This window comes from Elephas maximus, chromosome 24, assembly GCF_024166365.1.
Source record: "Elephas maximus indicus isolate mEleMax1 chromosome 24, mEleMax1 primary haplotype, whole genome shotgun sequence".
NCBI lineage: Eukaryota > Metazoa > Chordata > Mammalia > Proboscidea > Elephantidae > Elephas > Elephas maximus.
Window position 1 is genome coordinate 39,469,283 of NC_064842.1, and position 27,173 is coordinate 39,496,455.

At 43.5% G+C, this 27,173-nt stretch overlaps 1 protein-coding gene across 1 annotated transcript in view; it reads right to left on the minus strand.

Moving 5' to 3' along the window:
* ASTN1 (astrotactin 1) overlaps window positions 1-27,173 on the minus strand; it is a 392,406-nt gene that overhangs the window by 43,149 nt on the left and 322,084 nt on the right. Inside the window, exon 17 of the mRNA XM_049868516.1 lies at window positions 4,124-4,392. Coding sequence (XP_049724473.1) covers window positions 4,124-4,392 — 269 coding nt within the window. The remainder of the gene's footprint in view (window positions 1-4,123; window positions 4,393-27,173) is intronic.

Below are 27,173 nucleotides of genomic sequence, written 5' to 3' on the forward strand. Positions count from 1 at the left end.
AAGAGAAAGGGAAATTACATTTTACTTAATACCTACGATGTGCCAGGCATTGCATGGGGCAGCCCATCTCCTTCAATCCTGATTCCAGGAAAGACATAGGAATTTTCCATTTTTGTTGTTTTCTTTCACCTCTAAGGAGAGCAGCTGAGCTTTCAAGCCTATTTTATCCATTCTTTCATTCATCCATTTACTCTTCCAACTATGCACAGATCACTGCTAGGCATTGGAAGTCCATAGAAGAAAAAATATTCCTCATAGTCTAGAGGGAAAACGGGCTTGTAAACAACTACGATAGTAGGTGATGCATGCTTTAAAGGATGTATGTACATGTACAATGGGAGCTACATGAAGGAACACCTGGGTTTGCCTAGGAGAGTCAGGAAGGGTTTCTGACATGATGTTCGAGCTGAAACTAGAAACAATAATAGGAGTTTGCTAATGGGGAAAAGTGGGAGAGAGCATTCCTGGGAGAGAGAATTATAAGTCTGAAGGGCCAGATACATGAAAGGACATGTTGTCTTGTGTCTGAGGAGGTACAAGGAGTTAAATTTTGGCATATAAAGTATATGGTATGGAGTGGTAACAACCTAACCAGGTAAACAAAGACAAAATCGAATCATGAAGTACTGAATGATGTTCTAAGAATGTTCGATTGTATTCAACAGGTTATGCGGAGCCATTGAATTACTTTAGTGCAATATAGTCTGGAGCCCTATTAGAGAGATGATTCAGATCAGTCTGGTCTAGTAGGGAGACTAGTAAGAAGGCTACTGTAATAAATAAGGCAGTGGCCTGACATGACGATAGATGTCTGAACTAGTTAGGGATATGATGGGGGTATTGTAAAAACAGGATGAATTTAAGAGATATTTGTGGCTCTTGGATGACAGAAGAGATTTTAGAGAGTGACAAGGAAAATCTAGGAAGCATCTCTTATCTCCAATTTGAGCAACTTAGTGGAATATAGTGTCATTCATTGTGATGGAAGCACAGCAGGTATGGGGAACAAGTTTAGGGTGGAAGATGATAAGTTCAAGTTTGGAAATGTTGGGTTGGAGATATCCAGTTGTGATATGGTAGATGATAGCTCCATTATATGGTTTGACCTTCTTGTTTATAGATTATGATCACAAGTTGTACCAAAATATGACACCAGACATCATCTCATGCACAGAGGAAAAGCACTGCGCCCCAGAGAGGTTGGGAAATTGGTGCAAAGATATACCATAGAGGTAGGATTAGAACTCACACACTGAGTTCCTTCCCTCTACTCCTCCTTTGCTTCTTCACTCCTCATCTCCAGAAGGAGAACCAGTAGGGGCTTGGGGACTCTGGAAAAAAGGGCAAAATTAGAAGGGGAAACAGAGGAGAAGAGAGAATGGCAAAGACAGAATGTGACTAGGAAGTAGGGAGGGAAGAAACATGTGATGGCGACTGAACTACAGCTGAGATCTTGTCATCAACTGAATTGTGTCCCCCCAAAATATATGTCAACTTGGCTAGGCCATGATTCCCATTATTATGTGATTACCCACCATTTTGTCATCTGATGTGATTTTCCTATGTGTTGTAAATCCTACCTCTATGATGTTAAGGAGGCAGGATTAGAGGTAGACATTAATGAGGCAGGACACAATCTACTAGATTAGTTTATATTTTGAGTCAATCTCTTTTGAGATATAAAAGAGAGAAGTGAGCAGAGAGACAGGGGGGCCTCACACCACCAAGAAACAAGAGCCAGGAGAAGAGTGTGTCCTTTGGACCCAGGGTCCCTGCACTGAGAAGCTCCTCAACCAGGAAAGATTGATGATAAGGATCTTCCCCCAGTGCTGACAGAAACAGAAAGCCTTCCCCAGAGCTGGTTTGAATTCAGACTTCCAGCCTCCTAGGCTGTGAGAGAGTAAGCTTCTCTTTGTTAAAGCCATCCACTTGTGGTATTTCTGTTATAACAGCACTAGATGACAAAGACAGGCCTCATGGCTGATGTGTTTAGAAATGAAAGTGTTCAAAATAGGGCCACACCCTCTCTTAAAGCTGGGGTGGGTAGAAAAGGAAGGGCTGAGGTTTGGCAAGTAGGGGAGGCAGGAAAGGGCTTGCTAAAGACAGACCTCCATAGGTCAACTTCCTCACTTTTCCCAAGGCCCCCTTGCAGAAAGCAGGGACTCTGAGCCCTCCTTGCCCACCAAGCTCTTTGTTATTCTGTGACTGTGCAGGGCCTGGTCTGTAGGCTGGTCCCATGTGTGAGCTCAGGAAAATGGCACAGGAGCTCTGAGGTATTGGCTGCAGCAGCCCTGGGTTCTCAGGGAAGCTAACGTGGGGCAGGTAAGGGGAGGGGCAGTCAGGGTGCTAGATTCAAGTCCATGGCAACCTGGCCCCACCCTCTCTTCATCATTTCAAGCCCATCTGGAGTGGTGTCCTCTCTCCCACTCCTCTTCCCATAGCCCCCTCTATCAGTCTGTAGAGGAAGCTGTAGGCCCAAAGGAACAGTTTATCTTTTTTTGTTGTTGTTCTTGTGAAAAGCTTATTTTCGGGCACTCAACAAAATATCCTTTCAGGAGCAGGCAGGTGAGAGAAATATATACACATGCAAAATCCCTCCTGATGGTCTAAGTATCACCTGTAAAACTATCTGTGACACAGCAGGTGTCCCTTAAAGGAGAAAAAAAGAAAGAAATTATCACCCCTTTGGGATGGGCACACCTTTCAGGCAGGTAAGCAGCTCAATGCTGTGACCCTTAATATGCCTTGCCTCAAGCCTGCCTGTCTTAGTCATCTAGTGCTGCGATAACAGAAAAACCACCAGTGGATGGCTTTAACAAAGAGAAATTTCTTTTCTCACAGTCTAGTAGGCTACAAGTCCAAATTCAGGGTGTCAGCTCCAGGGGAAGGCTTTCTCTCTCTGCCAGCTCTAGAGGAAGATCCTTCTTGTCAATTTTCCCCTGGCCTAGGAGCTTCTTGTGTAGGAACCCCAAGTCCAAAGAATGTACTCTGCTCCCAGCACTGCGTTCTCAGTGGTATGAGGCCCCTCCTCTTTTCTGGCTTCCTTTTCCTTTTTACCTCTTGTAAGATAAAAGGTGGTGCAGGTCACACCTCAGGAAAACTCCCTGTACATTGGATCAGGAATGTGACCTTAGCAAGGGTGTTACAATCCCACCCTAATCCTCTTTAACATAAACTTACAATCACTAAATGGAGGACAACCACACAATACTGGGAATCATAGCCTAACCAAGTAGACACATATTTTGGGGGGACAAGATTCAAACCATGACACTGCCTTTGGCTACAGTCTCAGAAGTCTCACACCCTGAGGTTTTTTTTGGTAGTGGTGGTGGTGGTGGTGGTGTGTGTGTGTGTTGACCCACTCTGTTCTTCAAGTCCTTCTCTGGAGTTCAGTGAGCTAGGAGAATGAGCTGTCACTGACTCTGGCACACATCTTCAACTTATTTTTGGGGTCCATTCATTTCCTCCTGAGTGTTTTTGTGAAGCAAGAAGAAGAGGCAAGGAGAAGTGCTTTGGAAATGTCATGATTTAGCATAGATCTGCTGGACACGGCATTTTGTTGTGCGAACCATAGATGGGCAGGAAACCAACCACCTTCCAGGCTCAGGCTGCTGGGTCCTGCCTTTGGGATCTGTGCCTGATATGCCCTTTCTCGTCTAACTGCAGCTGGTCGCAGGTTTGGGGACGAGTTAGGGGAGCTGGCTCTACCTCCCATGCCAGTGGTCATGATCCCATGCCAACAAGGGTGGGACAGAGCTGCACCTCCTTCCTACAGTTGTCCCTCTGAAGCATTAAGGCTCTCTGAACTATGACTTTGGTGATGGTGAGTTGTGCCTCCTTATCTACCTACTTCCTTCCAGACCTTGTTGCTCAAACAACTCCATAAGTGCTGAGCTGTGACTCCTGAGTCATACTACAGTGGGTGTTGTGGATGCATTGATTTGATTTAATATGCAAACATGCAAATATAAGCAAATTAGGTGTCTGGATTAGCTAAACAGAGTCTCACTATCCATATTCTAGCAAGGAGCTCAACAGCGCACTGCAACTTCCTTATGCCCTTCAGAAAGCCTTTGCTGTTGTCGATGTCTTCCAGAGCCAAGAGTCACAGGCCTCTTACCCTCTGGGTCTGGTTGTTGGTCACCAGTTCATAGATGGGGGATGCTCTGGTCACTTCTAGCAGAACCGGCTCAGCAGGGGTGTCAGGACTAGAAGTCACGTGGCACAGGGGGCAGGACGAGGGGCATCGTCCTTTGCTCTGGCATTCCATACGGACTCCAGCTGCCATGCGCTTGGTGCCAGATTCAGACAGGCTGACAATGTACTCTGGAAATGTGAGGACCTTGGGGTCTCTTTCCCGCTCCTCTGACTCATCGGATGGGGAATTGCCTGTCAGACACAAGAGGAAAAGAAACGGTGAAGGAGGGGAAAGAGCAAGGACTGGCATGATCCTGTGGCCTCTCAGGGCTGGGGTCAAATCCTTGAGATGGGGTAAGAATGTGATTTTGTTGTCCCACTTAATTTGGGGACCCACCCCTCTCAGTGGCCCACGGAGTTGGAAATAATCCCTTCCAGTGTGAGACCAGGTCAATCCTCTCTGACCATCATCAGCTCCACTGGTCCTCTCGTGGGGTCTGTGCTGATGACCATCATCATAACACAAACAACAGTGATTGTTCCATGACTCAGTTCCTTCACCTATAAAGTCAGGATATTAACAGTACCTACCTCCAGCATTGGGTAATGAATAAATGGCAAAAATATTTTTAAAGCATGTATCACAGTGGCTGGTTCATGTCAAACCATCATCATAACAGCTTAATCAAAATTATAGCTAAGATTCATCAAGCCTTTACTATGAAAGGGAGATCTGTTCAAGATATCACTTAAACCTTGCAACAACCCCCCACATGGAGTTCTATCATTATACCTATTTTACAGGTGAGGAAAGTGAAACCAAGAGCCTCAAATTCTCACAGTGAGTATATTGTGACAGCTGGGATTTGAGTCCAGTTTTGTCTGATTCGAAAGCCTCTAAGTCTTAGGGAAAGAACAGGGCTTCTCTGCTTCATTATTAGTCAATGACTTGAAAATGGAGATGGTTTTTTTAAGAAAAGATTTGTATTCCAAAAGCTGGGAAATTTGTATTCCACATCACTCTTGTTTGATGAGTGAAAGACAGTTAGGGAAACTCTTGGTCCATTTTTGGTGGCAAATATGGGAGATGCCTACCAGAAAACAATAGTTTTTTCCCTATGCAAGAAAGCACTGCTTCGTGTTTCTCTTCCCAGCTCTCATGGTTCTCTACTTAACCTATTAATTGTAAGGGAAGATCGAAATGGGTTGCTTAAGAAATCTCTGACTCCTTTCAGCTCAGTTGCCGTCTTGAACATGAACTGATTTTAGGAAGACCACTGGGCTTTTGGAAACAATGGGCAGATATAGAACATTCATTCAGGTCCTCCCTGGCTCATGAAGAATGCAACACTTGATGGGCCGGATCTTTGGGGAAACTGGCTGGAAGAAATTGCAAAGTGGTTCCAGAAGATGATTGTGAGATATGACTCATCGACTTCATAAAAGAGTTTTCTCCTATGGGGTCCTTGGAGCTCTCTGCTATTCTCTCCCTTGTTTGCTGTGTGATAGGAGCCCATTTGGACATGCTATGAGAAATTCAGCACTGTTGTTTCCCAGATGAGCACCATCATTGTGCGGATGACGCATTTTTACCCAGCAGCCCCACTGACGCGGGGCTCTTCCAGTGTGCTAAGGGAAAGGATCCACTCCGTGACTGTAAATATAGGACAGAATTCATTTCTCATTTGCATTTTGTTTAATAATAGATCTGGGGTTTAGCACAAGTCCTTCCTAGATTATAAAATAACTGCATAAGAGATGCTCCCAGGCACATGTACTGCAGCACTATTCACAATTGCCAAAAGGTAGAAACAACCCAAATGCCCATCAACAGATGAATGGATAAAGAAAATGTGGTATGTACACACAACGGAATATTACCCTGCCAAAAAGAAAAACGAAGCCCTGATACATAGTGCGACATGGATGAACTTTGAAAACATTATGCTGAGTGAAATAAGACAAACACAAAAGGAAAAAAGTACTGTATGATCTCACTAATGTGAAACACTTAGAATAGGTAGACATCAGAATTTAACACTGGATACTGGGGCAGGAGGGAAGAGAAATACGGGAATCTTTGTTTAGCTATCATTGAATTCCTGTTGATGAACATGGAAAATATGGCAGTGGATGTTGCTGATGGTTGTAGAACGTGATTGACGTAATTGGTTTCATTGGATTGTACAAGTGAAAAATGTTGAAGTGGCCTGTGTGTTACCTACATCTTTACAACAATAATTAAAAAAAGAACTGCATAACTACATACCAAAACCAAGAACGATGGCAACAAGTAGGAGGCCCAGAGGCCCATCCCAGCTAGCCCCAAAGTCACTAATCCACATGAAAATCTTTACTGACGTTCATGTTTATGCAACTCAGTCAACCCCCTGTTGGGAATATTTGCAAAGTGGCCACAATCTGGCTCAGGATTTTCCTCACCCAGCCCCTTCCCAGGCCCCTAATCTTCTTTACGAATAATTGGGTGGGGGAGGTGAAGAAGCCATGGTGCTGCGGTGGTTAAGCACTTGGCTGCTAACCAAAAGTAGGGGTGGGGTGAGATGATAAGATCCTCGGCATGATTTTTGGACAAATAGGACATCATTCATGGAGAGAGTAAAAGAAATTCCAAAAAAAATAAAGTAGTAAAGATACAGTGCTTCTTTTCAAGATAAAATTTTTTTAAAAAAATTTGTCTTACAAGCTTTGTCAGAGGGCTCAAAGTTCTCTTGGTTGTCCTCCAAGCATATTACGATCAAATGTATTTCATTATCAACCCATAGCCCTCCGTATTGAGAATATGTTCACCAAAGAGGAGGGGAAAAGGATTTCCATAGAGTGACCAGCAGATGGTGATATCAGTCTAAAATGCCTTCTATGACTAGAAAAGGAAAGAGGCAGTAAATTTTGCATGACCACCTTGGAACCATGGAAAATCAAGCTCTGTAAAAGTAAAGGGCACAAATGGTTAACATGTTCGACTACTAAGTGAGAGGCTGGATGTTTGAGTCTACCTAGAGGTGCCTGGGAAGAAAGGCCTGGCTATCTGCTTCCAAAAAATCAGCCATTGAAAACCCTACAGAGCGTAGTTATACTCTGACACACATGGGATCGCTATGAGTCGGAGCCAGCTTGAGGGCAAGTGATTTTCAAAACAAAGCTACTGTAAAAAATTAGTGTAGTTTGAAGTTTTTCCAATTGTATCATAAAATATTGGGGAAGTAAAACAATTCCTTAAAACATCTTAAGAAGAAAAATATACAGTAAGAAACATAAGGGAAAATAAAATTCACGTGGAGTAAAAGTTACTTTGAGGGGAGAATCATATGCTTCCAATCTTTCTGTCACCCAAAATACACAGGAACTGCCTCCACCCCCCACCATGCACACACCCATATATCCCGCTCCTTCCTTAGGCTGCACCCGTCACAGACAAAAGAGGCCACTAGAGGGCACTGTAACTCCAAACACAGCCTGAAGCTGAGTTCTGCCAGCCTTTCAGCCCTCCAGCTCTTTATCATTAAGGCCTGTAGTTGCTGCTAAACATTTGAGGGGCTGTTCCCCTTGCTGCTGTCTTCTGGCTGTCCCAATTAAAAGCAAGATGCATCTAATCTCTCTCAATATCCCTCATCCCTGAAAAGACGGCAAGGCTAGGGGCTAAACACTGACGGCAGGAGGGCGCAGGAGATGGTGGAAGACCTCTAAACTTTGTTTTCCTTAAGAACCACATTTTCCATTTCCTGAAAAAATTCAGGTCCGTATAAAAAGGGCCTTGCTGGAGGCCAAGACCCACCGTCCCTCTGGCCCCCTCATCCTGTATGTAGCATGGGGAGAAGCTAGATTTACACAGAAGTCATGAGCAGCAAGCTCCCAAAAGCCACTTAGACCCCAGCAAAGAAGAGAGTTGTGAGCCTGAGCGAGATTTTTCAAAGAAGAAAGACATTTTCTATGCTCAGTTAAAGATACAATTGGGAAATACTCCTTAAAGTGATGGAGTCCGGTGGTGAGGGCCCAGATTAGTCTCCCTCTGCAGTTCGAATCCGCCAGGTGCTCCTTGGAAACTCTATGGGGCAGTTCTACTCTGTCCTATAGGGTCGCTATGAGTCGGAATCAACTCGACGGCAGTGGGTTGGGTTATGGGTGGCCCGAAGAAAGCACCAATAACCACCATATCTCTGGCAAGTGGAAGAGCAGCTCAGGTCCTAAAGCTTCTTTGACCTTTGCTTTTACGTTTGTGTTGGAGGGGCGCTAGAATGGTTTGTGTGTGGGGAGCTGTAATGGGGAGACTCCACTTTACCTTCTCATGGTGAATGACTCCCCGCTTCCATCGCCTACTCCTATTATAGTGCTTTCGTACTTCTCTCTTCTACCCTAGGTAGGATTGCCCTAGTAATTTGAGGCACTATGTAGTCTCTCGGTTAAAGGAATATTCTATTTCAGCAAGCGCACGAACTTCTGAACAGAAGAAACAAGTTACAATGAGACGTTATACAAGCAAAGATTATAAACAACAAAGGTGCCTTCTGATCAAACGCCCAGGGGTAGCCGCACCTCCCCGAATGCTGGGTCAGTTTGCAGAATTCACCCCCTTTACCATCACAGGGAGCTCTAGAGTTGGGCCGTGACACTTAGCTTTCCTACAAGGAGAACAGCCAACATTGAGTGTAGTTAACAACCTCAAACCTGCAAAGCATTTTGCAAAGACAGTCTGCTATAAATAAATGCCATTTGCTTTAGGCTAAATCTGTATCTTACAGCACACAGTGGATGAATTTCCCCAACAAAATATTGTGGCATGAGAATATTGGCATTCTCAACGGTTACATCTCACTGTGGTTGTGTCCATGTCCTTAGGCATGTACACATTGACCTGCCTAGACTTAGGAGCAGATGAAGGGGATAAAAGTGACCGTCCCATTCTCATGCAGGGTCTGCTCTGCTGGTGGGAATTGACAGGTTGTAAAAGTGAATTAGTCACTGTAAAGTAAATTGGTACAATTCCTGTTGGATTCTGGGACTACTTAAGAATCTCTGTCCTGAGTTGGTGCCCTAGGCAATGAGATGCCAATGACATCACAGCTAGAACTAGAGAGGCAGTTCATTAGGCAGCAAAGAAATCAAATGTAAACGGTTCGGATCCCAGCTTTGGAGAACAGCTTAGGATCTGCAGAGAAGAAGGCTTGACACAGAGTGAGGGTGAGTGAAGCACAGCCATGGCAACCTGTGCCCTGAAGCCCACCAACACCCTGCATTCCAGGACAGACCTCCACCCCAGCCTGCTCCTGCTAAAAGCAGGTGTCCTGGAGTTATCTGAATTCACATTTCTACCCATCCCCAAGCTCAAAGCCTTCTCTCAGGATGTTTAATCACACCTTTGGACAAAAAATAAATAAATAAATAAATAGATATTTTTTTTGGACAGAGAGGTGGAAGTAACTCTGGACTCAAACTGAACTCCTAAAATTGCCAGGGTGACTTGTTCTCTGAGACCCAAACACAACTCAATACAATGAATGGGTAGTTAGGGAAAAGAAGATAGGGCACAAAGCAACCACTTCCCTCTGCAGCTCTGTGAGATAATGAGTGCCCTGGGTTTAGGCAGGAACCCTGGTGGCTCAATGGTTAAGACCTACGGCTACTAACCAAAAAGTCAGCAGTTCGAATCCACCAGCTGCTCCTTGGAAACCCTATGGGGCAGTTCTACTGTGTCCTATAAGGTCCCTATGAGTCGGAATTGAGTTGATAGCAACAGGCTCGGGTTTTGGGGGTTGGGCAGGGACTGTATCTTTTTCATCGCTGAAACTACTTTGCCTACGTTAGGTGCCTATGTCTGTGCCTGTGTCTGTGTCTATATGCTTGGGCATCCGCTTGAATGCCCGACTGGCGGCCCAAGCTCAGCACATCCAGACCTGTGCATCACCTCTACACGCTCCCCAGCATCCTGTTCGTCCTATTATAGGTCCTAGCTCAGCAAACAGCACCACCAGCTTCCTAGTTGCTCAAGCCAGAAATCCTGGCTTCATCCCTGTTTTCTCTGGCTCTCTCAATCCATCACCCAGTCTTCTTAGATCTACATTATTTCCCCAAGCCATCCACTTTTCTCCATACCCACTGCTGCCCGGGAGAAGGAGTGGTTTAAGACTGTCTGGGTTTGATTTCTGACCTTACCACTTGCTAGCTGTACAATTTGGGGCAAGTTGCTTTATCTCTCTGTGCCTGGGTTTTCTTGTATACAAACCCAAACAAACCCACTGCCCATAGAGTGGATTCGGACTCATAGCGGCCCTATAGGACAGAGCAGAACTGCCCCACAGGGTTTCCAAGGCTGTAATCTTTATGGAAGCCGACTGACACAACTTTCTACCTTGGGGCAGCTGGTCAGTTCAAATGCCAACCTTTCAGTTGGCAGCCAAGCGCTTAACCACTGTGCCAACAGGGTTTCTTCAGTTGCATATAAAATGGGGATAATAATTGAACTCATTCAGTAAGTTTGTGGTAACAATTATCTGATATAATCCATGACGTGTGCTTAGAACAGTGCCTGGGACATAGTGAGTGCTCTCTCAGTTTTATTATTCTCACATTGCCTGTTTACATTACGTGTCCTGCCCATCACCACCACAAAGGGTGGGCTCCTTTAAACAACGAAACGATGTCTTGTTCTCTACCACTATATCCCACAGTGCCTAACTAATGCATTCAACGATTCATTAAACAAATATTTATTGAATGCCTGCAAATGTTTGTTGAATTAATACATCGTTTCTAATGACTTGTATTCAGACTGACTATCCTCCGTCAGTCGTCTGCAGGTACTAACTGGACAAGCTCGGCTTAAATGCACTGCTTGTACCATTGTCCTGGGTTCTTCTGACATTTACAGTCTCCTATGAAGAAGGACATCGATCCAGAATGGGCTCCACTGCTTTCAGGCACAAATGGGAATTATTCGGAGATGATCTAGTTGCAGAGATTTGAGGAAATAACTGCAAAAAGTACAATTTGCAAATTTTGTAAAACACATATATCTCAAAGGTCATTAATGTGCTTTGGGTAATTACCATGGGGTTTAAGGGTTTAAGGATAAGAAAAGGAGTCGCTGGTTCTGGCTCTGGAGGACAGACAGTGTTATGCAACCAGGTACATTTTTCTCAGTAGTTCTCTTGTGGTTAGAACATGTGTTAGCTGTGGTCACTAACATCAAAAGTGACAAAAGGGCACAACTGGTGACCTGGGCCAGTGAAGCCACAGCTACCAAACAGTAGCTGAAGTGGAAGGTAAATCTGGGTAGGGGTCTCGGCAGCTCTGGAAGCAGAGCTATGGTGGTAGTACTGGGATTCTGCATCACACTCGACCCTTCACCAACAGAAAAGGCAGAAGTTACGAGAGCGAGAGAGTGACATTCTAAACCCCAAGGGCCGTCATAAGAATGAAACATGAAAACTTGCATCAACTGCATTTTTCCTACCCTGCCCAGTGCCAGCCTGTACACAGGAGCCCTTCCCGGTTTCCAGCCTCAAGTTCATCACTGCCCATGAGCTCAGCGTAAGCCTGTCTTTCGTTTGAGATAAAGAATGGAAAGCCATTGGTTTGCAACTAACATGTTCAGACATAGTTTCAACTCCAAAGAGTTATATTCTTGTCCTTTCCTACAAATGGACTCAATTTTTTTTTTAAAGTTCTTTGTCAGAATGTATCCTTTACTTTTTGTTCTAAAAATATGGTTACTATACACTTAAGACCTAGCTCTTTGGTATTTCTTTGAGAAGTTTCTGGAAATAGCAGAAGGTTTGTGATACAATCATGGCCTGAAGTCAGACCCTCAGGAATAGCATCCATCAGTGAAGTGAGGACCACTGTCACAACTAAACCAGTCGCTACGGACTAGACTCTGACTCATGGCGGCCCCATGTAGGTCAGAGTAGAAGTGTGCTCCAGAGAGTTTTCAATGGCTGATTTTTAGCAAGCAGATTGCTAAGTCTTTCTTCTGAGGGGCCTCTGGGTGGACTTAAACCTCCAATCTTTTTGTTAGGCTAGCAGCTGAGCACATTAACCGTTTCTACCACTTAGGGACTCTAGTGTACTAATCAGCAGTCATTAAATACCCACCGGGCAACTCAGCGAATGCCATGAACAGGGGTGTTCAAGAAAAGATTTCTTCCGGATAATGAACATTTTTTTTGTTTAACTGATACTTGGCCAGAAAATGCTTATTTTCCCTCTAACCCTAGTTGACATTTGTCTCTTCTAAAAATGTGGTTTTCTAATTTCCTGCCTGCCTCATGAAGCATCGCCTAACAAACAGAATTAAACCTTTCCCCAAGGTGCCTCCAGGAGATGATTTTGTACATCGATTATGACTATGCAGATTTGGAAGCTGTAGGAGACAGAAATAAAACTGTATCTATTCCCCAGAAGGCTTTTTAAAAATTGATCAATGACATAGATTATATTTTCTTAAGTTTGTCTCCTCTTAATGGGCAAGTGTTGCCAAACAAATAACTGCCAGGTTGAACTTCCTGGCTAATTAGGTTCACATTAAATTGGGTTTTTGGTGTAGGTGAAGTGCTTAGTCTTTGCCAAAATTATGAGTCCATTTTGGCATGGACACAGTACATTTTAATAACAAGTCGACTAAACTCATCAAAGCCTTTGCCAGATTCTTTTTGGTCAGTAATAGTGACATCCCATTTGGGATGAGAGGTTGGGTCAAAGAAATTACAGGATAGCAGCATACACCAACGGATTAATAAAAACCCGAAGACAGGTTTTGCTTACTGCAACCCCAATCGAACCCACCTTTTATAATCTTGGAAACCCTGGTGGCGTAGTGGTTAAGTGCTATAGCTGCTAACCAAAAGGCTGACAGTTCAAATTCGCCAGGCGCTCCTTGGAACTCTATGCGGCGGTTCTACTCTGTCCAATAGGGTTGCTATGGGTTGCAATCAACTCAATGGCAATGGGTTTGGTTTTTTTGGTTTTATCTGAGGGCTAGTCTTTGGGCTAGGAGTCCCTCTGTGGCTTAAATGGTTAAGCACTTGGCAACTAACTAAACGATTAGTGGTTCAAATCCACCCAGAGGTGCATAGGAAGAAAAACCTTTTGATCTACTTCCAAAGGTCAAAGCCATTGAAAACCCTACGGAGTGACGTTCTACTTTGAAACACATGGGGCACCATGAGTTGGAATCTACTTGATGGCAACTGGTTTGGGGATTTTTGTGCCTTAAACCTTGGGTCAAGAGAAAAGAATGAAGATAGCTCAGTGATGCAACTACCTCTTTAAGGATCCCTGGAGATCCATCTTTGTACAGCCCGAGCGTCTCAAGTAAATTCAAGAATTACTGCCAAGCCCTAAAGCTTGTACTTCAAAGCTAAACCTCTCTAGTTAGCTAGGTTGTTAGTTCCCAGTGGGCCAGAAGCTGCCTTATGCTATGCTGGATTGTAGAGGCTCTCACTCAACGCTAAGCATTCAACAAACTCACACAGAGGGTCCCTAAGAGTCGAGTAGAGTCTATGGCAAGGGGTTTGGTTTTGGTTTGATTTGATGGCAGCGCAGTAGTTAAAACGCTCAGCTGCTAACTGAAAGGTCAGTGGTTCCAACCCACCAGCTGCTCCTCGGGTGAAAGATGTGGCAGTCTGCTTCCAAGATTTACAGCCTTAGAAACTCTATGGGCCTGTTCTACTTTGTCCTATCGGATCATTGTGAATCAGAACTGACCCCACCCCAACAGGCTTTGGTTAGTCTCTCATTGGCTTAACCTCCTCAAATCCCAGCCCAAAGCCTCTTAATATTCTCCACAAAGGCAAGGGCCTGAGTTGCCTCAGAAGGATTATCTGAAAGCATTTGATAAGTGCACAAATGTGGGGAGTGTGGGAGATTGGACCGATACCATAGTCCCCATACCAGTTCTGTTGAGTCGATTCTGACTCATGGCAACCCCATGTGTGTCAGAGTAGAACTGTGCTCCATGGGGTTCTCAATGGCTGATTTTTCACAAGCAGATCCCCGGGCCTTTCTTCTGAGGCGCCTCCAGTTAGACTTGAACCTTCAACCTTTTAGTTAGCAGCAGAGTGTGTTAATCATTTGCACTACTCAGGGACTCCTGGCATATCCTAAAAAAAAAAAATTTTTAAGTTTTTTTTTTTCTTTCCCCCTTCTCTGTCTTCCATCTCCATCTATATATTGAGTGAAGGAGTCCTGGTGGTATACTGGTTAAAGCGCTTGGCTGCTAACTGAAACGCCTGTGGCTCAGCCTCTCCGTGGGAGAAAAAGGTGGCAGTCTGCTGAAGATTTACAGCCCTGGAAACCCTGTGGGGCAGTTATATTCTCTCCTATATGGTCTTTATGAGTCAGAATTGACTCCATGGCAATGGGTTGTTCGCTCTGCTCCTACCCCTAGGAGAATTCATTCTACTGGCATTTTGTACCCATGTCCATAGGAGCAGCTACTACTGATTTAGACTGTACCTGGCTTTATGTCGTGTCCCACTCATTTGCAGGCTAAGGACTGATTCACCTGTGTGTCCCCAAAGCCCAGCACCTCATATTCTGTGGGCACTCACTCGATCTTGGTTAAGTTGTAATATTTTGCATTGCATTGTCTTACACCTACATTTTGAAACCTTGAGTTAGGCAATTTAACCTTGGCCTGATTTGTTTCCTTTCTTTTTTTTTTTAAATCTGCCTCTTACAGTTCCATTTCTTTATTCGTCAAATACCTTTCATATAACTCTGAGCTGATCACCAAGGTTTTTCTTCTTATCTAGTATCTCCCTCTTTGGTGTCTACAGACTCTGACATTGTGACATTGACCTTGGGCCCTACCCTGATCCATGGCCTGTTACAATTCATTTCCCATTTATCTGAGGGCTAGTCTTTGGGCACCCTATCTTCCTCCAGGACACAGCACAGGCAGGGGCAGAGGGGAGGAGTAGGTTTCCAGCTTCATCAGCATCCCACAGCCTAGCAGCAGCTGCGTGCAGCTCCTTGTCAACGTCAAAATAAACCTGACATAGAGATTCCGAGTTCTAGCCTTCAGGATGTGCAGGGCTGCTCGGGGATTATCCCCGCTGTTTTGCCACAAACAGAGCGGCTTGGAGGGAGGGAGCAGGGAGAAAGGATGAGGCAGAGAGAGAGAGGTGAAAATGAGGAACACCTGCAGGGTTTGCTATTTTCAAATCTCCATTAGCAGAGAGACAATGTGAATGAGTGGGCATGCTCAGCACGCTCCCAGGAAAGAGCCTCCTGTGCACTTGTCTGGAGATTAAGGCTTTTTCTTTTTTCTTTTTCTTTTGGTCTTGTTTTCTTGCCTGGGAGGCTAAGCTGAGGAGCCTCCTCTGTTTCCTGGTCCTTCCCAAGAAGAGCCCAGGGAAGTAGCCCAGGCACAAGTGGAGAGGATAAACTGTAACAGAGAGAAAGATGGACAGAGTGCAGCAGAGAGGGAGCTCCCAGCAACGGTGTCTTAAAAAAAAAAAACAAACCAATTGCTCTTGAGTTGACTCCAACTCCTGGTGACCTCATGTGAGTCAGAGTAGAACTGGGCTCCGTAGGATTTCCAATCGTTCCTTTTTCAGAAGTAGATTGCCAGGCCTTTCTTCTGAGGTGTCTCAGGATGGAGTCCAGCTTCCAATCTTTCAGTTAGTAGCTGAGTGCCTCAACCTTTGCACCACCCAGGAACTTCAACGCCAACATCAGCCTCTGCTAATGTTGAGGGCACTATTGGGACTTCCGGGGGTTTCCAGTCCCTTTCCACAGAGTGGAGTTAATGATGCTTCTCTCTAGTTACCATACAGCCTTATTTCTCAGCTAGAGGGTATGTGCAGCCCTGGCGGCACAGTGGTTGAGTGCTCAGCTGCTAAATTAAAGGTCAGCAGTGTGAATCCATCCACCAGCTGCTCTTTGGAAAACCTACAGGGCAGTTCTACTGAGTCTTATAGGGCTGTGAGTTGGAATCAGCTCCATGGCAACTAGTAGGTAGGGGAGGTAGAGTATATGCATGAGTCCGTCTAGCTTGACCTGAACCATTAGCCTAGCAAGGTTCTGTCAACGGCTCCATGTAGCCCTTGGCACACCCTGCCTGATTATCTGTACTCGATCTCTCATCCTGTATATGGTCCCGCTCCTGCTTCATCATCTCTGGTCTGTCTAGCTTCAAACCTGGGCAAGACGAGCAAAGGTCAGGGAAACTCCTGAATGGGCAAAGATGATATATTACTATTACTTGCCTTGTCTCTGCCTTCCATAAGCCCAGCTTCACTCTATGTGTGCAGGGGGTGTGTGTGCAGAGGGTAGCCGGGGATGGTAACACGAGTTCCATGCAGGTGGGAGCCTCTCAGGGCTTACATGGCTGCATAGCAGGCGATTCAATACCTTGCTGAGAAACTGCAAAGGCTGGCTTATAAATATCTTTAACTACCAAATGGTCTAGAAATTTTTAATAAAAATATTATTCAATAATAATACTACTTCAACCGGCAAGGGAATGTTATAATGGTCTCCATTTTCCTCTCGATACTCATCTGGCTTCTGTTTTTCAAATGAATTTGGATGTTAAATCCTTTTGCTGCCCTGACCAATTTATTCTGCAAATTAACTATATATGACAGAACTTAAAGCCCGTTACCACTTAGCTCTGCTTCACTGAAATTTATGCTGCTTCCCTGTCCACTGGCGCCACCAGCTCAAACAGCTTGCGGCTCCTAGTGGCAATTTGGGATTCTGCACAAGTCCCTCAACTCTTGTCCTCATCTCTTGAGTTCTAAAATGTGCTGAGTGGACCTGGCTTTTTTCACCTCTCTGTGACCCGTGCCCTGTGTTCTCAGACACTCTGGTCTCTGTGGCTGCCTCTCCAGCCTTAATGAAACTCTCATTATGAGATGTGGGTTCACCTGGAGCTGTAGCCCTAACCAGTTGTGCAGGGAACTCAAGTGACTCTGACTGGGTTTCAGTTCCATTGGTTAATGGTCCAACAGCAGGGCCCATGTGATAGCAAAGGTTATAAGATGCAAGAGGTTGGCAGTAAGTTGAGTGAAGCCTGGCTGCTAAGACAGCAGATGTCAGCTTGTATGGAGAGAGTGTGGTGACCAAGGTGGTGGAGCAGGATGGTGCACAGAAGCCACATACTGTGAGCTGGTCCAGTTCTGGGTGACCCAAATGAAGCTCACCTATTAGGAATGCAAGGACAATCAGGATTCCAGGGCACCTGGAGCCAATGTCATATGAATAGTGGTTGAAGGATTTGGGACAGTTTTGAATGGATAAAAGGGGATTTGGAGCAGGGTTAGCAGTGCTCTATATTTTTGAAGGATTGTCACACAGAAGAGGGATCACATGAATTCTTTACATCTCTAGAGGGCTGAATTAAGGTCCAAGGATGGAAATGATAAGAAGAGGAGTTCATTGAACAGCAAACATTCACTGACTGCCTACTATGTGCCAAGTACAGTACCCAGTGCTAGGATACACAAATAAATAAGAAAAAAGCTCATTTTTCAGTGTGTACAGGGAATACCTAGAAAACTAGATAGCGATGTGCTAAGAGTTGTTATTAGAGGTGTGGGAAAAGTGTACACAGAAGAAAATACTTAATCTACTCTGGTGGTGGGAGGTGCTAAAGGAAGACCCTTGATTCCTTTAAGGATAGTTTTTGTAATAATTTATAGCTGATACACAGTAGAATGGGCTGCCTTGGAGATGGTGAGTACTTGGTTAGTAGAAGCTTCCACGTGGAGGGCACTCAACCACCTGTCAGGGACATCAGAGTAAGGCAGGCAGTCAGAAGAATGAGTTCTATGGTCCCTTTTAACAGCAAAATGTTAAGCTATTATTCTGTGATCTGGTCTTCCCAGTATTTCCCTAAATCATCAGGTACCCCAAGCGATTTTTTACTCAGACTGCTTTCGGACAACATTTTGAGATTTACTGCCCTATTGTTGCTGTTGTTGTGTGCAGTCAAGTTGAATCTGACTCACGATGACCACATGTGACACAGTAGAACTGTCCCATAGGGTTTCCTAGGCTGAAACGTTTACTGGAGCAGATCGCCAGACACTTTTCCCTCGGAGCTGCTCAGTGGGTTCCAATCATCAACCTTTTGATAGCAGCTGAGCGCTTACCACCATGGTTCCTCTTTACCACCCTAGACGAGAGTAATTTATTTCATATATACTGTCAGAACACTTGGAAAAAAAAAAATCTTACAAGTAACCTCAATACGTAAAAGAAATAAGGTAGGGAAGAGACTCCTTAGGCATTTAACATCATTATTGTTGGGTAAAAAGAAACAATTGTATTGTTTATGGAATCATTCAAGCATCTACTCAAAGCCATGGGGTATGAGCAGCCTAATTTGAAAACTACTAAATCAGACTCTGCTGACCTTGGCCTGAACTATTCCAGAAGTAACCAAAAGCGCTCCTCAGCTAGGGGGACCACATGTCAGCTCTGAGAAGGGTATTGTCACAAATAGCTGCAGCGTGCTTTGAGAAAGAGCTTTTAACACTTTGCTACCTGGATTTTGCTAGACAAAAAAGCTGTGTCCAGTCAGTCTTACTTTAGGGGTAACAATGAAAATCAGAGCCTCTGGGTGGTACAAACAGTTAAGTGTCAACTAATAACTGAAAGATTGGTGGTTCAAACTTATCCAGAGACTCTGTGGAAGAAAGGCCTGGCTATCTATCTGCTTCTGAAAGGTCATGGTCGGGAAAACCCAACAGAGCAGTTCTACTCTAACACATGGCGGTCACCATGACTTGGAACTGACTTGACAGCAGCTCGGGTTTTTTTGTTTGTTTTCTTTTATGAACATTTTATTGTATTTCAGGTGAAAGTTTACACAGCAAAGTAGTTTCTCATTCAACAATTTGTACACAGTTTGTTCCGAGACATTGGTTGTTATCCCTACAATGTGTCAGCACTCTCCCCATTTCTACCCTGCCTTCCCTGTTTCCATCGCTCCAGTTTCCCTGACCCTCCTTGCCCTCTCATCTTTGCTTTTGGGCAAATGTTGTTGATTTGGTCTCATATAGTTGATTGTTCTAAGAAGCATATTCCTCACGGGTGTTATCTATTATTTGGCTGAAAGGTGACCTTCGGCAGTGACTTCAGTTCCAGGTTAAAAGGATGTCTCAGGGCAATAGTTCTGAGGGTTCCTCCAGTCTCTATCAGTCCAGCAAGTCTGGTCTTTCCTATGAATTTGAGTTTTCTACGTTTTTCTCCCATTCTAACTAGGACTTTCTATTGTGTCTTTGCTCAGAGTGGTGGTTAGTGGTAGCGGGGTACCATCTAGTTCTTCTGGTCTCAGGCTAGAGGAGACGGTGGGCCATTAGACCTGTGGACTAATTGCTGTCTTCAGTCTTTAGGTTCCTTCACTCTCCTTTGCTCCAGATGTGAAGAGACCAATAGTTGTATCTTAGATAGACGCTCACAAGCTTTTAAAATCCCAGATGCTACTCACCAAGCTCAGAGGTAGAACATCATCTTTATGAACTATGTTATGCCAGTTGACCTACATGTCCCCAGTGACTATGGTCCTTAGCCTTCAAGCCCAGTAACACAGTCCCAAGAGGTGTTTGGATACGTTTAAGAAGTTTCCGTAACTGTGCCCACTATGTACTCTATCTATATGAATATATATGCAGCACATACAAATACGTATATACAAATGCCCAGAACTATACCTATATATGCACACACACGTTCTCCATATGCCCTCCCACAACTCTACAGCATACATATCTACCTATGTAACCACTCACAAATTTTTGGTTCCTATTACAGTTGTTGCAGAATTGTATATGTTCTAGCATTTACTGTAGTTGTTCTTTATTCTCACATACCTCTCAGTGTCTTCATTTACCCTGGTCACATTGTGTTAACTTTCCCCATATTGTATATTGTGTTTTCCTTCATCAGAATTAATACGTTTACTATCTAGCAAGTAATTCTTCCTTTCTCTCCCTCCCATCCCTGGTAACCATCAAAGAATGTTGTTTTCTGTGTGTAAACCTATTCTTGACTTTTTATAAAAGTGGTATCATACAATATTTGTCCTTTTGTGATTGACATTTCACTCAGCATAATGTCCTTCAGATTGATCCAAGTTATAAGACGTTTCGAGGACTCATCATTACTCTTTATTGTCGCATAGCATTCCATTGTTTGTTTGTACCACGTTTTGTTTATCCATTCATCCATGGACGGACACTTAGGTTGTTTCCATCTTTTTGCTATTGTGAATAATGCTGCAGTGAACGTGGGTGCGCATATGTCTATTTCTATCACTGCTCTTACTTCTCTAGGATGTATACTTAGAAGTGGGATTGCTGAATCATATGGTATTTCTATTTCTGCCTTTTTGAGGAAGTACTATACCATTTTCCACAGTGGTTGTACCATTTTACAATCCCACCAGCAATGTATAAGAGTTTCAATCTTCTCACAGCCTTATCAGCATTTGTTGTTTTCTGGTTTTTTTTTGATCATTGTCATTTTTGCAGAGGTGAGATGGTATCTCATTGTAGTTTTGATTTACATCTCTCTATAGGGTTGCTATGAGTCGGAATCAACTCGACAGCGATGGGTTTTAATAGCTAATGATCACCAGTATCTCTTCATGTGTTTGTAAGCCACCTGAATGTCTTCTTTGGGGAAGTGGCTGTTCATGTCCTTTACCCATTTTTTGATTGGATTGTTTGTGTTTTTGTTGCTGAAGTATTGAAGTTTTCTATATATTTTAGAGATTATACCCTTGTCAGATATGCCATTGTGAATTTTTTTTTTCTCAGTCTGTAGGTTCTCTTTTTACTCTTTTGGTAAAGGCTTTCGATGAGCATAAGTATTTAATTTTTAGGAGGTCCCAGTTGCCCCATTTATCTTCTGTCGTTTGTGGATTTTTAGTTATGTTTGATTGTATATTTATGCCATATATTAGGACCTGTAGCTTTGTCTCTATGTTATCTTACAGGAACTTTATAGTTTTACCATTTAGATCTTTGATCCATTTTGAGTTAGTTTTTGTGCGTGGTGTGAGGTATGGATCCTGTTTCATTTTTCAGCAAATGGATGATCTCTTTAACAAATGTGTCTTAGTCATCTAGTGCTGCCATAACAGAAATATCACAAGTGGACGGCTTTAACAAAGAGAAATTTATTTTCTCACAGTCTAGTAGGTTACAAGTCCAAATTCAGGGCGTTGGCTCCACGGAAAGGCTTTCTCTCTCTGTCAGCTCTGGAGGAAAGTCCTTGTCCTCAATCTTCCCCTGGTTGAGGAGCTTCTCAGGCACAGGAACCCTGTGTCCAAAGGATGCGCTCTGCTCCTTGCTGCTTTCTTGGTGGTATGAGGTCCCCAACTCTCTGCTTGCTTGCCTTTCCTTTTATCTCTTGAGAAATAAAAGGTGGTGTAGGCCACACCCAAGGGAAACACCTTTTACCTTGGATCAGGGAGGTGACCTGAGTAAGGGTGGTGTTACAATCCCACCCTAATTCTCTCAATATAAAATTACAATCACAAAATGGAGCACAACCACACAATACTGGGAATCATGGCCTAACCAAGATGACACATATTTATTGGGGGACACAATTCAATCCATGACAAAATGCCAGTATCATTTGTTAAAGAGACTATCTCTTCCCCAATTGAATGGATTTCCACCCTTTGTTGAAAATCAGCTGTCCATAGCTGAATGGATTCACTTCTGGGTTCTCAATTCTTTTCCATTGGTCTATGTGTCTGTTGTTGTACCAGTACCAGGCTGTTTTGACTACCATGGCTGTATAGTAAGTTCTTAGATAGGGAAGTGTGAGGCCTCCTACTTTGTTATTCTTCTTCAATAGTAATTTAGGTATTTGGGTCCTCTTTCCTTTCTATATAAAGTTGGAGAAAACTGAAGTTAGATCACAGCCGAAAGCAGGAAATTACGGGGAAGGCAGGAGAGGAACACATCAGCCCCGTCAGGCATCAGGGTAACCAGCTGAGGCAGAGACTCTGAGTAGATCTATCCCAGGTCACCACCTTGACTGGCAAAGACCTGTCTTCACTCAGAATTCCTGTTCAGCCCTTGCTTCAAATTCAGAGTTTGCCATTTGCTTGCTCTGAGACATGTTGTAAGATGTGTAGCCTTTTTGGGCTGCAATTTCCTTAGCTGTAAAACGCGTTAGTAACAGAACTTGCCGTATAAGATTGTTCCTTCTGGTATATTAGCTCTTATTGGTAGCTATTGTTCACCGTTATTTCCCAATTACCTGTTGTTGTTGTTAGGTACCACAGAGTCACTTCCAACTCATAGTGACCCTACATACAACACAGAGCAAAACACTGCCTGGTCCTGTGCCATTCTCACAGTCATTGTTATATTTGAACCCATCGTTGCAGCTACTGTGTCAACCCATCTTGTTGAGGGTCTTCCTTTTCTTTGCTTCTACTTTACCACGCATGATGTCCTCCTCCAGGGACTGGGTCCTCCTGAAAACATGTCCAAAGTACATGTGAAAAACTCTTGCCATCCTTGCTTCTAAGGAGCATTCTGGCTGTACTTCTTCCAAGGCAGATTTATTTGTTCTTCTGGCAGCATGTGGTATATTAATATTCTTCATCAACACCATAATTCTACTGCATCAATTCTTCTTTGGTCTTCTGTATTCACTGCTCAGCTTTTGAATGCATATAAAAAGCAGATCAAAAATACCATGGCTTGGGTCAAGAGCACCTGTCTTCAGGGTAACATCTTAGCTTTGTAACACTTTAAGGAGGTCTTTTGCAGCAGATTTGCCCAATGGAATATGTCATTTGATTTCTTGACTGCTGCTTCTAAAGGCATTGATTGTGGGTCCAAGTAAAATGAAATCCTTGACAAACAACTTCAATATTTCTCCATTTATCATAATTTTGCTTATTGGTTCAGTTGTGAAGACTTTTGTTTTCCTTATGATGAGGTATAATCCATATTGAAGGCTGTAGTCTTTGATCTTCATCAGTAAGTGCTTCAAGTCCTCTTCGCTTTCAGCAAGTGAGGTTGTGTCATCTGTGTATCACGGGTTGTTAATGAGTCTTCCCCCAATCCTTAAGCTGCATTCTTCTTCATATAGTTCAGCTTCTCATATTATTTGCTCAGCATACAGATTGAATAAGTATGGTGAAAGGATACAACCCTGATGCACACCTTTCCTGACTTTAAAACACGCAGTATCCCCCTATTTTGTTTGAACGACTGCTTCTTGGTCTATGTATAGGTTCCGCATGAGTACAATTAAGTGTTCTGGAATTCCCCGTTCTTTACAATGTTATCCATAATTTGTTATGATCCACGCAGTCAAATGCCTTTGCATAGTCAATAGAACACAGGTAAACATCTTTCTGTTATTCTCTGCTTTCAGCGAAGATCCATCTGACACTAGCAATGACATCTCTCATTCTACGTCCTCCTCTGAATCCGGCTTGAATTTCTGGCAGTTCCGTGTTGATGTACTGCTGCAACTGTTCTTAAATGATCTTCAGCAAAATTTTACTTGTGTGTGCTCTTAATGATATTATTTGATAATTTCTGCATTCTGTTGGATCACCTTTCTTTGAAATGGGCAAGTATGTGGATCTATACCAGTCGTTTGGCCAGGTATCTTCTTCCAAATTTCTTGGCATAGATGAGTGAGTGCTTCCAGAGTTGCATTTGTTTATTTATATCTCAACTGGTATTCTGACAATTCCTGGATCCTTGTTTTTTTGCCAGTGCCTTCAGTGCAGCTTGTATTTCTTCCTTCATTACCATCGGTTCTTGATCATATGTTACCTCCTGAAATGGTTGAATGTCAACCAATTCTTTTTGCTACAGTTATTCTGTGTATTCCCTCCACTTTCTTTTGATGCTTCCTGTGTCGGTCAATATTTTGCTCATAGAATCCTTCAATATTACAACTGAAGGCTTGAATTTTTTCTTCAGTTCTTGCAGCTTCAGAAATGCTGAGTGAACCTAGCACAAGTCTTTTCCACTTGTATAGTATAAGCTTTTATTTATTTATTTTTATGGTGGTAAATATATAGGTAATAAAACATTTACCATTTCACCAGTATTCATATGTACAGCTTGGTGATATTAAATATATTCATCATGTTGTTTAAACCTAGCACAGTCTTGACACCCAGTTGTTGTTAACTGCTGTTGAGTTGGCCCTCAACTCATGGAGACCCCACGCACACAGGATAAAATGGTGCCAAGTCCTGAGCCATCTCCATGATTGGTTGCAGAACAGACATTGTGATCCATAGGATTTTCATTGGCTGATTTTCAGAAGTAGATCACTAGGCCTTTCTTCCTGGTCTGTCTTAGTCCAGAAGCTCTGCTGAAAGCTGTTCAGCATCATATCAGCATGTTATCTTCCACTACAGTTGGCTGGTGGCTGCACATGAGATGCACTGGCTGCGACTCAAACCCAGGTCTCCTACATGGAAGATGAGAAATCTAACCCTTAACTACCAATATCCTCACTGGCAACCAGTAGGTTCTCAATAAATAAGTGATGAATGGAAAAAATTAGCCATGCTCAAAAAACAAAACCAGCATCTCCATTGACCAGAGGTAGAATAAGAACACTCGGTGGTAAGTAAGGACTAAACTTACAGGCTTCAGGTCTGCAGGACCTTAACCCATGCAAGGTCAACTCCTACATAGTAAAGGGGACCTCAAGTCCTCCACATTGGTGAGAAACCAAGGCAGGCACACAGGACAAAACTGGGATTGGGGCAGGGCCCCATTACTTGCCCCCTCCCCCAAGAGAAAAGGTTGAAGAGGCTGTGACTTGATTGGGGCCTCTGACAGTACTGAGCTCCCTGCCCAGGATGCAGGAGGGAGCAGAATCAGAACATGGGCCTAGATGACCTCTGTCTTTGGTGCTGGAGCCACACAGCCTCTGATGTCCCCACAGGATAGGAAAATGGGAAAGAGAAAAAATGATTTAAAATTCATAATTAGTGACAAATTATGAATTTGTGACAATGGGCTTCCACATTAAGTTTTCATATGTGACACCAATCAAAAGATGTAGTTGGTTTGCCTAATCTTTTTGCCTCTCAGGCATCCTCTTTGCTGCAGGCACACTTGTTCAGAGTGACATGATCCTTATGGTCCCAAGGGGGCCTTCAGTGCTGAGACCCAATCTCTCCGGCAGCTGGGTGATCCTTTAATCAATACTAGAGGAAAAATGGGTAGAAAAGATGTTGCTGGCCATGCTGAGTTTTACCTCTTTTAAATAAAAATGCCATACAAGTGGAAGAAAATTAAATTTTGATCCCCAAAGCTAACCTTTCTAGTTACAAAATATTCCCCTTAAAACGCAATACTAGCTGGAGGGTGCTTGCATGGAGTGGATGGTCTATCAATGGCAGTACTTAAGGACCTCTACTCCTTGTCTTGAGTAACTATTCATAATACTTAGGTGTTAGCACTAAGAGAGTGCTAAGATTTGTAATCCTTTTTTTTTATTTTCACAGAAAAGAGAAAAAACGAATCTCCAATAGACGTCAGCAAGACCCCAGGGGTATCTTTCCCCTGCCTCAATCTGGAATCAGAAACCCACAGAGAAGTACAGAAAATAAGCTACTTCATATATATTAAGTCATGAATTTTGTTTCCAAACCTTGTAGCTACAGGATCTTGTATTTAGTTGTCATTCCTACAGTAACATGCCTAAACCAAAAAAAAAAAAACAGTTGCCCTCAAGTTGATTTCAACTCATAGCGACCCTATAAGGACACAGTCGAATTGCCTCATAGTGTTTCCAAGGAGCAGCTGGTGGATTTGAACTGCCAACCTTTTGGTTAGAAGCTGAGCTCCTAGCTGCTGCGCCACCAGGGCTTGTTACCAGGGCTGTTCGTGACAAGCCTAGGGAAGGACAATTCAAATATTGTCTTTGTTCTAGTCCAGTGGTAAATAAGGAGTCCCTAGTGGCATAACTACGGCTGCTAACCAAGAGGTCGGCAGTTCGAATCCGCCAGGCGCTCCTTGGAAACTCTATGGGGCAGTTCTACTCTGTCCTAGAGGGTCGCTATGAGTCGGAAACAACTCGACGGCACTGGGTTTGGTTTTTTTTTTTTTGGTTTTCTGGTTGGTGCAAACAGTTAAGAAGAAAGGCTTTGATTTGTTTCTGAAAGTTCACAATCATGAAAACCCTATGGAGCAGTTCTACTCTTAAGCCTAAGGGGTTGCCAAGAGTCAGACTTGACTGAGTGGAAACTGGTAACTGGTAGTGTCAAATAAATAAAGCCACACAACAGAATGCCTTTCCCTGTGTGCAGGGACACACACACACACATACACACAAGTTTCTAACAAATACCTACTGCTGGGAACTTAGATGGTGTCCAGAAAATGGAGACACAAGGACACTCCTAAAATAGTTGATAAGAAACTCCATCGTTGGCATTTCTAAATTCTTGAGGCACATCCAACTTTTCACTTTCAGAAACAGCAGGAAACGAATGTTACCAACAGGTAATCGACAGTAAAATTTTGCATGCATAGCGTAAGTACCTGTCTCAAAGTTGTCATTGTTATTTCTCCATTTGAGTGCAAATCATTTCAGATCCTTCTTGTGCTTCAGCCTCCCAGGACTTTCTTTTCAGCAATAAGTTAGTTGTCATCAGGCAAAAGTCTGAAGACCCAAACTGCATGCAATTCAGTTCAATAGAGCAAATACAAAGTTATTGAATGTCTATTTATAAGGTGCAGGTCCTCTGAATATGCCAAAATGAATTATGCGTGATCCCTGCATTCAGAGGATGTATTATCTTGTAGAGGAGACAAGGCAGACAACAGAATATAGGCACCAGAAAAGAGAAGGATCAGATGAGGGCCAGCTCATATCAGATGGTTAGGCTAACGGAGGCTTCAATGCGGAGGGATTTTAGGATAAGCTTTTATACAAAAGCTACCATCTATGGCAGGGAGCAGCAACCTTTTCTGTAAAAGACCAGATAGTAAATATTTGAGGCGTTGTGAGCCATACAGTCTCTGTCTCAACCACTCAGATATGCCTTTGTA